At 37.9% G+C, this 13,161-nt stretch overlaps 1 protein-coding gene across 1 annotated transcript in view; it reads left to right on the forward strand.

Moving 5' to 3' along the window:
* FGFRL1 (fibroblast growth factor receptor like 1) overlaps positions 1-13,161 on the forward strand; it is a 133,608-nt gene that overhangs the window by 70,656 nt on the left and 49,791 nt on the right. Inside the window, exon 3 of the mRNA XM_063457647.1 lies at positions 2,162-2,434. Coding sequence (XP_063313717.1) covers positions 2,162-2,434 — 273 coding nt within the window. The remainder of the gene's footprint in view (positions 1-2,161; positions 2,435-13,161) is intronic.

Below are 13,161 nucleotides of genomic sequence, written 5' to 3' on the forward strand. Positions count from 1 at the left end.
CTGTCAGGAAGACAGCCACTAGAGGTTGAAATAACCCTGCTATGTAAACATAGTAGTTTCTCTGAAACTGCTATGTTTACATCTGAAGGGTTAAAACCTGAGGGACCTGGCACCCAGATCACTTCATTGAGCTGAAGTGGTCTGGGTGACTATAGTGTCCCTTTAATTTTCCTTTTAAGAGAGAGAGGGAGGGGTGGGAGCACCCATGGTCACTGACATACAACATCACACCATAGTAGGATTAGTGCATCATCTATCTACCTATCATTTTATTTGTATATCTGGCTATCAAATCAATACTTGAAGTTTTCTTTTTTTTATACAGTTTTGCTTCTATGTAAATGGATAATTAATCTATCATATGTGGGACCTTGATCTTCACTATTTCTTGCACTCTTCTAGTATTTGAACTGCTTTACAAGATTATTTTTTTGGGCATTTGTGATATTAAAGTAAGAACTGGACATGTTACAAACTTAAAGGGATACTCTAGTTCCAGGATACAAAGCTGTATTCCTGGCACTACAGCTCCCCCTGCCTCCCACCTCCCTTGCGCTCCCCCAAACACTTTATTTACTCACCTTATCCCAGCGCCGGTCCCTTGGTGCTGGGTCAACGCTCCGCCCCCTCTGACATCCGGCGATGAACAGGCACTAATGCGCGGTAATTGATTCAATGCTTTCCTATGGGGAAAAATCTGACGCTGGGTGTCCTCATGAAGAGCATGAGCTTTCTGGGATACAGCCACTAGAGGCTAACTTAGTGCTGCAATGTAAGCATTGAAGTTTCTCTGGAACTGCAATGTTTAACATTGCAACACTAAGTGCAAAGAGGACACTGCACCCAGACTACTTCAATGAACTGAAGTGGTCTGGGTGCCTGCAATGCCCCTTTAAAGAACCAATGCAATCCCAATTTAACATTGACAAATTATTAAATTCAAGTTGTCTGAACCAATAACGTTTTGTACTACTTCATAATTTATTTAACTGTTCATTGTCCTTAGAATTGTTGCCTAGGTACTGATATGATCTTTCATTTAATTCATTCAAGATAAGACTTTTAACGTTGATGAGGACCCATGCCAGAGGGTATCTCAACGTGAAAAATAGTTAACAGCCGTGGGCACGGTTTCAGCAAACACGCTGAAATCTGATATATCAGATTCCTTCAAAGTGCTGAGGACGCATCACACGATATACCCCTTGTGACTCTTGTGTAATCACCTATCTGCAAGATGTTGGCAGAAAGCTAAAAAACTCTAAAATCTAATAACTAAAATACTCCAAATAGTGTGAGGCAGAAGCGCCCAAATGAAATAGTTCGGTTGACCAATGTCTCAATGGTATAACGCAGTCATTTTAGTAACAGGTCTGTAACTCTGCTTTTGAAAGCTGCCCGGCTTTTATAATTTAATAGTGGAATCAGAGTTTGACCAAAACCACTCATAATGGAAGGAATGGGTGTTTATTGGGTGGTTGATAATTGATTTTAAAAAGTAAACACGTAATTGGAAGGGTCTCCTCTTTTTGAACTTTTGCTTTTAGAATTGATATCAATATTGCTTAAAACATGCCTCTTCTTCAAATGTCTGCAGTAGAAAAATGGTCTAGTTGGCAGATGGCAGATGTTCCTGCTCACATTTGATGTCAGCACAATGTGTTATTAAGGGTTCTACGTTTGTTTTCTAATCAAGTACATTGTTTTCTAATGACTTTACCATCTAATTGTTAGCTGTTGTGTGGTTATAGTTTGTAGATTAGAAAATGCAATGCTGATTTATTCAAGTATTCTAACTATCTATACTTATTGTGCTTTGCTCATACGGTGTGATGTGTTTTCTCCAGATTTAAATTTTAGTCTGTCATGAAGGGAAAAGGGAGCGGGTCATAGGCCCAACAGAGACTTTGTTACCAACATCAATTATGTCATTTTTGATTGTTGTGTAGAATAAATGTCATGTCATCATGCAGATAAGAAGTTGTTAGAACAACTCTATTTGGCTAGGCATTTTAGTCCCAAATTGAACTATATGCCAACAGCTATTCTGGTATATAGTATGAAAAAAGAAACGTGTTAACATGTTGACCATAACTAGTTTTGTGTTTTTACAAGTGAAATTTTTTAAATATTTAAAGTGACTTGACTTTTTTTCCCAAAGGTCCCCCACGGATTGCTGATAAAGTCATTCACAGGCAAACCGTCCGGTTGGGAAGAACCATCAAACTTTTGTGTCCTGTGGAAGGTGATCCACCTCCACTTACAATGTGGATGAAGGATGGACGGACCATTCACCCCGGCTGGACGAGGTTCCGAGTTTACCAGCAAGGGATGAAGATTAAAGACGTGGAAAGTGAGGATACAGGAACTTACATCTGCAAAGCAACCAATGGATTTGGGAGTATCAATGTGAACTACACCCTCATCGTGATCGGTATGTCTTCCCTAATTATATATTTTTATACAAGCATATATTAATCATTCAACCTCAACGTTTTCCTTGATCAGCAGTATTTCTATTGTGTTCAAATGCACTCATAATCTTGAAGATACAATAGTGATGTTGAACAAATACACTCAGTTTTAATTTAGTGTGTGGTGGTCTTAGTGTTAACAGGGATGATGGAATTCTGAAATACACTTTTTGACATACCATGGATTAGACTCCACTCCCCTTGTTTTACTGTTTTGTCTTATATATTTGGTTATCCTTTTAGGGATGAACATCTGAACTAGGATTTTGGGATGTGTGGAGTACACAGACTAGGGCTCTCCCTATTTATTATACATATTAATTATACTAATTTTGATATATTCTTAAATTTAGGATAAAAAAAATTCACTGCTTATGAGATAGGCTCACCTGATCACATTGTATCATCACTATGTTACCAATTATCACGCGATACAGGGAGAATACAGAACAAATCATGTTCGCTTTGTATTTCTATTCTCCCTTGATACTATTTTAGGATTGGCATACTGTCTGATAGTCTATTTCAAGTAACATCTTTATTGATCTTCATTTAGTCAGTGTGAATCCCTTGCCTTCTCATTTTTCAAATCTGATTAAAGACACTCATCTTTAACAAGATTTGTGATTGTATATTTTATATAGAATATTTTCTGACTAGTTTCTGGTCTATAGTTGTGCCTCTCATATTCAGTGACAGAAGCTAATGCTTTTACATGGTTTTATATATTTCATATTTTTTTGATGGATAATTAAAGGTTCTGTTTTTTATTATATAGGGAGTTTTTTCAAATGTTTCTGTCATTTTTTTTAGTATATAACAGTTTTTGTGAATAGATCATGTCCTTGCAGCCTCAATGCTAAATTCGCTGCCAGTTAGGAGTTAAAATGTGACTTGCACAGTCTTCCTGCTCTGTTAATAGCCTAAAGACCCTGCAGGAACCTACACAACCTCTAAAGCAAGTTAGCATCTGATTGAAATTTAAGCCCTTTTTTCATGGAGTCAGTCTGCATAAACAGAAACAAAAGTGATTTAACTCTTAAGTGGCAGATAAATAAGCAGTGAAACTGCAGGGACATAATCTATTCTATACACTGAAACAGCTTCATTAAGTTAAAGTTGTTTTCATGCCTAAAGTGTCCCTTTAAGCACCTGCGTTTAAATTTGCGCATTTTTAGCACCTTTTTGTTTATAACTCACATGTGAAGCCACAAAATATATAAAACAAATATTGTGCATCAACAGATATAAATAACTGCTTATAGTCCTGCCAGGATTCTAAGCCCATTGACAAAGTTACAAAAACATCACGAGGCAGCTGTGCCCTAAAGCATGTATTATCACACAAATCCCATCACATCCAGCCAGTCACTGATATAGGTGACAGCATCTGAAATCGCTAGAAAAGTCCAATTGCACATCCCTGGTTTTAAATGTATCCCGTTTTACCTGCACATTGCTCAGCTGGGCAGACTGTGATAGATCGTCTCTCTTGCAAATTCCATGCAGATGTGCTATATTCCTATTTATAGTTTATCAATATCAGAAACTTCCTCTTGTAATGCTGAAATGACTCTTTCCTTAATGCTTTCAGATGTCTGACTTTAGAGTAGAACAGAGAGGGAGAGAGCTTCCACAGTTTGCTGACATACCATACACATGCTTCTACCAGATGCTTAAGATCAGCAGAGTGTAGATATAGGATAAGCTCAGCGGATTAGGAATATATGCATGGAAATGAATAAACATCCACTTCTTAGCTTCCAAAAATGTCCTTTGCAGGGATTTCTCCAGTAAGCCGTCTGTGTGTACTGCATTTTGTACAAATAAATTTTAGGAATGAGGATAATCCCGCAGTCCTAAAACTACAGCTTGTGCAGATGTGTGCACTGTCTTATCAGAGCTCAGTCATCAGTTCATCCTGTACTCTGGCTGTGTTCCATTAATGCAGCGAAGGGGCTAACTGCAGTAATATTGGGGTGTCAGACTCTGCGTTTCTTGCATTGTTTGATTTTAGGCTGTGACTGGGAAAGAATTCTAGGAGTCGTAGTCAGACAGTTTTGGTGACTCTTTTAGAAACCCATTACTTTAAAAGCTGTTGATTTTAACCATATTTTAGATTGTCATGTTTGATTATATTTTTTCACAGACTTTCTAAAGGTTTTTATTTTCTTTTTTCTTTTTTTTTTCCTTTTAATTTACGGTAGTTTGTTTTAAATTAGGCAATTGACTTATGGCAATCTGAACAAATGTTCTCTTGTTGTTCCTGTTTCTAAACAAAATAGAAAATAAAATAAAATTTAAAAAAAGATCCCTCTGACGCTGTACGACATTGAATGGGACAGAATTACTCTTCAGGCTTCATTAATCCATTAGCCACTTCCAATCAATTTTCACATTTTCCCTTTGAAGCCGGGATGATGCAGAAGGTCAAACCATCTGATTTCACTCTGAGGATCTAAGCTGACCCGCCTCTGCACTAATGTGTTTAAGTGATCTTGGTACAGTAGTTATTTTGCTAGCAGGCCCTTTATGTAGGACATCTTTTGTTTAATGTAGAGAAAGCTGCAGTGTCTTAAAATCAACACATTGTCAGCCGTAAAATGATGGAGAACCAATTGATGCCTCGGGTGTATTTATGCTACAGACATTATTTAGGTTTCTAGGGCAGTAGTTCTGTATGGTACAGTTGTCTATTTCCTTAATGGACACTCTGTAAACATGGTTTACTCCTCTCTGGCCTGTTTTATTTAATTTAGCAGAGAACCATCTCTATGTATAATGTTTTACATGGTCTGTCTGATTTTAGCGTTTTTCTTTTTCTTCAAAAGCAGCATAATGCCTACAGCACAGCGTTTACATTACTTTTAATTATATCTTATTATAAAATAATTGTAGCTTGATTAAAAGCATATTAAAACCTTATAAACTATGTAAATGTTTATATGTCTCTATGCGCTTTGTTTAGTATAAGTACTACATAAACACACAGCTTCCTAATAATAATTTGGGCTCTTGAAGCATCTGTAGACCATTCGCTGACCTAATCATGACTAGTCTTGCCTCTTCAAGTTTTGTTAAGATCTTCAGAAGCTGCACAAACCATTGTATGTCTGCCAACCAACACAGATCTGATGGGACAGTCTTGGTTATGCACCTGTCTGTCCAAGATTTTGCTTCTGGTGCCCCACTTCTCTGGACACCATAGAAAGCCAAGAGATAAACAGGTCATTTTAAAATGCCCCCTTGTGGCCACATAGGATCATTGCTGGTCATTTCCGCCTATAGGAACACTATAGCGATAGGAATACATATCTGTAATCCTAATGCTACAGTCCCGATGTCCCTTCTAATTTCAGCGCAGCCCCCCTCCCCCAAGCGTAAATAACAAACAAAAAAAACTAAATTAATCAAATAACTCACCTCGCTCTCCCCCTGCGTTGCTGCGAACTCCTCCTGGTATTATGTCATCCTGGAGGCGTACCTTAAGGATGACTCGAAAATCCAATGTTCCTGCCTAAGATTCTTCCATAGAGAATCACTGCATAGCAGCACATGCATGTGACGACACGGTATGTTCAGAATATGAGACCCAGGAAGCTCAGTCCCGGCTCTCCTATCCAGAGGGCTTCAAAGCATATCTTGAAGCCGCGCTTCCAAGCCTTCTAATTAATAAAATATTGACATGTGGAGGGGGGCAAATATAGGCACTACAACATCTTCATCTAGATCTAGAATAAGTTGTTATAGTGAGTACAGTGTTCCTTTAAGTTAAATGTGTATGGTGGGTTAAACACAATATGACCAAGTGGAAACATAGAAACATAGAATTTGACCGCAGATAAGAACCATTCGGCCCATCTAGTCTGCCCAATTTTCTAAATACTTTCATTAGTCCCTGACCTTATCTGATATAGCCTTATGCCTATCCCACAACTGCTTAAACTCCACTACTGTGTTAACCTCTACCACCTCAGCTGAAAGGCTATTCCTTGCATCCACTACCCTCTCAGTAAAGTAATACTTCCTGATATTATTTTTAAACCTTTGCCCCTCTAGTTTAAGACTATGTCCTCTTGTTGTGGTAGTCTTTCTTCTTTTAAATATAGTCTTTTTTTAAAGTCATTCAGTTTTGCTAGAGAGAGGTTATTTTATTAAGTGTATAGAGTATGCTGATATCTCTTTGTATATTTTACATAAATTGGGTGATTTTAGAAACACCACTATAAAGAAATGCATATTCTGGGTGGGTGTCCCATATACATTTTTTATTGTTAGTGCTTTCTGTGTTGATTGGAGGATGGCTGCGCAAAAACATTTCAGCGTCTCATTTTACACTTGCTGATCTGATGTTTTCTTAGGGCTTATAAACCCAATAATAAGCAATAATCAACAATTGTATTACACTGATATTGATAAAAAAGGCTCATTCTTGGAGATGTAGTAAGAAGCAGAGAACACGGGCTGCGACAGTTTCACCAGTAGTCAAATCAACCAGGCTTTGTGGCTAACCACAAAATTTGGAATGCCAATTACAATACAAGAACGAAAATTACAAGCTCTGGGAGAAGAATCTTTTCCCGTAACCAACAAGAATGCAATTTTATAAAGTACGGCCCAAAACAACAATAAATATAAACTCAAACCAAAACGCTGCTTATTGTGAGCACAGTACGCAAAGCCTTCCAAGTAGATACATTTGAATGAAGATTTGCGTTTATTAGTAAGTAGTGCTGTTCTTGGACAGTTTTGTATTTGTATTTACATAACTAAAATGCAGGGTATCTTAATATTAGTTATTTTTACTACTAGAACGAGAACTGTTTTAACTGGACCTGTTATATAGAAAAAATGTGTATTTGAATGTAATATCTATACTGTGCTGGAAAAATGGCCAACTTGGAAAATATGAAAAAAGGGTCCTAATCCATCCCTTAGTTTGGCATCCCACATTTACTAGCATAAATAATAAAATAATAAAAAATAATAAGAATGTGAGCTTGTTAGGCAATTTCTAGTCACACGTTTGAGTGAACTGTTTCTTGCATAAAGTATGAAAATCATCGTGAATTTTTATTTTCACCATGTGTGCTAATTCTTGTTTCTTTTTTTGTTTTTGTTTTTTTCTATGTATGGTCTGTGCTTTATCTTAGCTGTATTCTTCCTTGTGTAAATGCATCATGGTTTGTTGTGTTTCGGGAATGGTTTTGAGAAGATCCATGGCTCTGTTTTTCTTTCATTTGATAACAGGCAAGGACAAGGTCTACTGCAATAATTTATTATGACTGCTTTGTGTCATTGATAATACTTCTAAAACTGGCAAGGACTGTCAGTATTGTGAGCAGGGCTAACACCCCTATGACCATTTATCTATTTGTTGAGTATGTTTGTTTTAACCCCTTAAGGGCACATGACGGAAATATTCCGTCATGATTCCCTTTTATTCCAGACGTTGTGTCCTTAAGAGGTTAAGAGAGAGACAGTTATGTACTTTGTATGTAATCAGAAGTATCAATCTCTAGTCTATCAGGATCTGTAAAGGGGTACTTGGGAGTGTATGACCCTTTGTCATCCTTTTGGTTGTTTTCCAAGTGTGTTCTCTGATTAGACTGGTATGTTATGGCAATGCTGAGCTGAATTAAAGTATTTTGTCACAGGAATTTAGGGAGCTTAGCTCATCTTCCTAACCTCACAATGAGTTGTATTATACAATTTTGGGGGCTATCGCCGTCCTGCCTACAACATAGCTGTGTGTGCCTATTACAAGGCAAAGACCTTCAACTAAGACTGGAGGCCATGAGGATTTTTACATCTACCTGAACTCATAGGCATGTCACATGACTCACTGTGATCTCTGTTAACAGGACCCATCAATGATTATGGCATGTATGTATATCGCATGCGTGAAACTAAATTAGCTTGAATAAGACTCTATGGGTTCTAAGTTGTAGTCAAAATGCAACTGATTTCCCAAATAGAACATGCTGCTTTGGGTTCAAACACATTGAAACATTAAGGTCAGGAACACAAACATATATATTCTGACCCTTTAGTGTTAAAACCACCATATGGCCTCCCTGGCCCTCTCTTGCCTCCCCAAATATAGTAAAATCTTAATTGTATTCAAGCCTGTAGCTGCTGGCTTTGCCCCTGTCTGCCTCAGACCTGCAAGCTGTCTGCCGACATCATCAGGAGTGGTATTCAGAGCCAATCAGAATGTTTTCCTACATGATTGGCTGAGACTGTGAAGTAGGCAGATCAGGGGCAGAGCCAACACAAGTCAAACACAGCCCTGGCAAGTTTGTTTTCCTGTCACTATAGTGGTCCTTTAAGGAAGCTGCTTTAACAGCCATCTAAGGAGTGTCAGTGAAGTTATCACTAGGCTTTAATGTAAACACTGCATTTTCTCTGAAAAGACAGTGTTTACAGCAAAAAGCCGGAAGGTAATGATTCTACTCACCAGAACAAATGCAAGAAGCTGTAGTTGTTCTAGTGACTATAGTGTCCCTTTAACACTTTCTCATCTTATTGTGTAAGAACAATTCCTGTGCCGTCATCTCAGGATTTATGCATTCTGTGGAGCATTTAAACAGGACCTTTGAGTTAAACACACTTGTGGTATGTTTGACGGTCCTGGGTGTATTGTTGGTTGTTTTATCCCTGCAGAGTAAATTTATATAATATGGTAAGAAAGCTATGTGATGTTTTGCTTTTGTAACACATGTCAAAAAAAATGCATCATCATGTATTTTTCCAGCTAAACAAATACTGAAAACAGAAAGTACAGCTGTACATTGGTTACTATTTAAATACACTCTCCACCAATGTAAAATGTGTATTCTTAGGTTGAGAGTTAGCTGAAGTAGTTTGAGTGGTCTTCTAAATGAAATCTTGCAGGTTAGTTCAGAGAAGGAATTTTTAAAGTATCTTGTTAGAAGATAAAGTGAGCAGAGGTATGACCTCAGAGTCTACACTTCTGCTTTGAAAATAAAACAAAAAAGAAAGACAACCCACCAAACAGGACAAGTCCAATAATTTTCAACAAACCACTTCAATTATGGTTCGTTGACAAGTCATATATCCTCTTAGGATGTTATACCACCCATTAAAGGGACACTATAGGCACCCAGACCATTTCATCTCATAGAAGTGGCCTGGGTGCAGTGTCCCTAGTCCCCTTAGTCCTGCAATGTAAAGCATTGCAGTTTTTGAGAAACTGCAGTGTTTACATTACAGTACTAAGACAGCCTCTAATGGGTGTCTTCCATCAGGAACTACAGGCACTTCCGGGAGTTTACTGGACTCTGGGTGCCCTAAATGACACTGGACGTCCTCACACTCTGCATGAGGACATCCAGCGTCATTGACTGCAGCGCTCACCGCTCGTGCGCAGTAGGTCCACCCGCCGACCCAGCACAGAGAGATTCTGGCACTGGAATTGGCTGAGTAAATAAAGGGTTTTAAATCCCTTATTCAAATTTGTATTCCTAACGCTATGGAATCCCTTTAACCCATTAATCAGCTTACACAACTTTGTTCTTCTCATAAAAAGTTATAAAAATATATATGATTTTTTTTTTTAGATTGAGAAGGAATAAAGAGCTGCATGTTTGTTGTTTCTTTTGGAACAGAATGTGTATCTGACACATGGGCTTCCCCTTTACCAATGAAATATGATGCTGCTTTTTCAAGGGCAGGTCCTTGGACTGCTTCCATGAGATTTATGATATTACAAAATTTATGCAAACTAATTTTTAAGCTTTTGCCCGTTTTTCTCCCACTCCCCCTTCTCTCTCTGCAAGTAAAGACGCGAGCGCATCATTTAAAACGTCTCTTTGAATAAAATCTTTGTTTTAGAAATGTGGATTCTACAAACGTACGCAGAGCCTTGCAAAAAAAAAAAAAAAGAAGCCATTTCAGAGTTGAAATTGGGGGCTGAAAGCATTTTTTGGCAATATGTTTGGAAAAGAAGAGTCGAGACTCAAATTCCCGAGAGCTATGAAACCTAGACTCTGCTTTCAGGGAACGCTGTTAAAGACATTAAGTTCCCTGCAAACATCCATCTATCAGCGGTAGAGTATTTGTAAAAGGCATACTTTGTTCTAAACTCCCTCGCCCACTAGTTATGTACAGTTCCTTTATTGTGCGAAAAGGATGATGACCCTATACCCTTAGTAATGATGACAGATTTATGTATTCTAACACCCAAGGTCTGATGTATTTGTTAACTGTGGCCAGTCTGCCCCATGGCTGCCAGCTCCTATTTTTATTGTAAGTCTGTGTTACTTTTAGGATACTTTGTCACTCCAGGAAGCCATGGTTACGTTTGTGTGTCTGTCTCCATACCAAAATGTCATTATGGCAACAGGACCACCTTTCTTGTAGAGAGGCCAACAATCAGAGCCATACTGAGCAAGGCCAAAACCAGAGCAGATTTGCAGCAAAGTGCTGCGTTTGGAATAACCCATAAACATATAATTTTAGTTACTATGGCAATTGCTCCACATTTAGTACCTTGATAAATGATTGATCCTGTTATCCATTGGTAAATATGTCCATCACAATCATTAATTTAATTTAATTAATGTAATCATTAGAGATTGACAGAAGATTTTCTTTGAAAATAAACCTCATATACATGCTGACCAAATTAAAAATGGTTGTAAATGATACCCACTCTTTTGTGTAAAAAAAAAAGATTAAAAAAATTACTAATAAATAAAATAGTAAGAATCTAAATAAAGGTTAAGTGTAAGAAATGGATTGCGTTAACTGTTTGATTCCCAAGAAACCTGTGTTGACTTTTAAACAGGGTAACCACACAACCTTTAAGTACCCTAATTATATTAGCATAAATTAGGATAACCACCTGATTTAAGGCCTGGTATAAAGAGACATACGTCCAAGCTGCTTTGTATATGTTGTGATAAAGACTGCTGTGGGAAATGCCAGAATCCCAATTAAATTCTGGTAATGGACAGGTGCGTGGGATGAAAGTGATAAGCTGTTGACAACTGAGCCCCCCTTATTGAATTTTAAAAATGATGGGAAAATCTTCTAGAGGATAATATAAATCATGGGAAAAAGAGGGGCTGTTGTGGAATAAGTGGACGGGGCAACAGATTACAAGAGGGATGGAGCTCCACTTGACACTGAATAGAATATGTTAACCTTCCTTCTGCTTTCTGGGAGAAAAAAAAAGAGAAATCCCAGGAATGTAACAGAAGTGTGAGGTGGCAGGTCTCCATTCCCTAACATAGCCTGTTTGTGTTCCGTGTCTTAAGATGACCTGGCTGGCCAGAAAATGTGCTTGGTCGGCATTGAATGCTTTATTAGAAGAGCACAAAACAGAATGGTTAGCTAACACAAGAAATGGTAATTGTATTGTAACTACCTCTCCCACCGCTTTCAGGGTCTCTAACCTTGACATATGGCCGTGTGGAATAAAAGGAGAAAGAAATACTTCGACCTGGGAAATCAGATTTCACTAGACGCTGTGAGAAATGTAAAGATTTGTCCACTGATCGGTTGGCTTCCCCTCCTGATTGCTTCGCTAAGTTTTATGCACAATGCTATCTTTAAAGCAGAGTTCACAACACCGGAGTTTTAACATTTAGCCGTCTTTATTGTACTATGCAGCACTACATGCATGTAATGTGTTTTGCTTGATGTAAAAAAATATATAAATATATTTTTTTGTTTATCTATTTACCAAGGCAAAGTAATCCTTAAATTAAATGCAACATAAATAAGGTAACAGTAAAAAGGCAGTGTTTACATTACTGCCTAGGGACACCTCTAGTGGTAGTCACTTAGACAGCCACTAGAGGTGCTTCCTGGATCAGTGCTGCACAGTGTGCACCACTGACGTTCAGCGTCTCCATGCCCTGCATGTAGGCGCTGAGCATTCCCCACAGAAACAAATTGAATCAATGCATCTCTATGAGGAGATGGTGACTGACACAGCATTGCTGCGCATGTTGCATTAGCCTCCCATTGCTTTCCTCATTGAAATCATTGGATTGGCTGAGATCATCAAATTTGATCATCTCAGCCATGGAGGCAGAGCAAAGCAGGGCGAGCAGTGACGGGACAGACACAGAGCTGGAAAAAAGGTAGATGTAATACCTTTTCAAAGGGAGGCAAGAGGGGATAGTTGTTCGCTACAACAAGAATTTGAGAATATTTCCAATTTAGCTGTATTTGCCTAAATTGCACAATAAGCTTGACAATTTTCCATAATACCACATTTACTTCATACATATTTAAGCCATATTCCTTTTAGCATAATGTCATCAAAAATAGTTGCAAAATATTCCCTGAACTCGTATTATAGAAATTCAGCTTATTTATTTTGGGTATTCAAATGTGACTAAATTATTGATCATTTTTATACTTTTTTTATTTAGCCTTTTATAACTAATTATGTGGCGAAAGTGTTGTCCCTGTTTTTTGATTGGCACAGTTCCGCAACTAGTACCCAGATAAGTGATGCTCTGTAGAATTATTCTGTAAAATTAAGGAAGTCTGTGGCTGAGGGTCCTAGTCAGATCTTACTATAATAAATTGAATCTAAGGGCAAAATCCTTTAAATCCTCTTGTGTTAGCGTTGGTGCCTGTGTTGTTTTCTGACTATTGCATTACTTTCCTGAAACGGGAAACAAAGAAACAGCTGTCAAACCACCGA

This window comes from Pelobates fuscus, chromosome 6, assembly GCF_036172605.1.
Source record: "Pelobates fuscus isolate aPelFus1 chromosome 6, aPelFus1.pri, whole genome shotgun sequence".
Classification (NCBI taxonomy): Eukaryota; Metazoa; Chordata; class Amphibia; order Anura; family Pelobatidae; genus Pelobates; species Pelobates fuscus.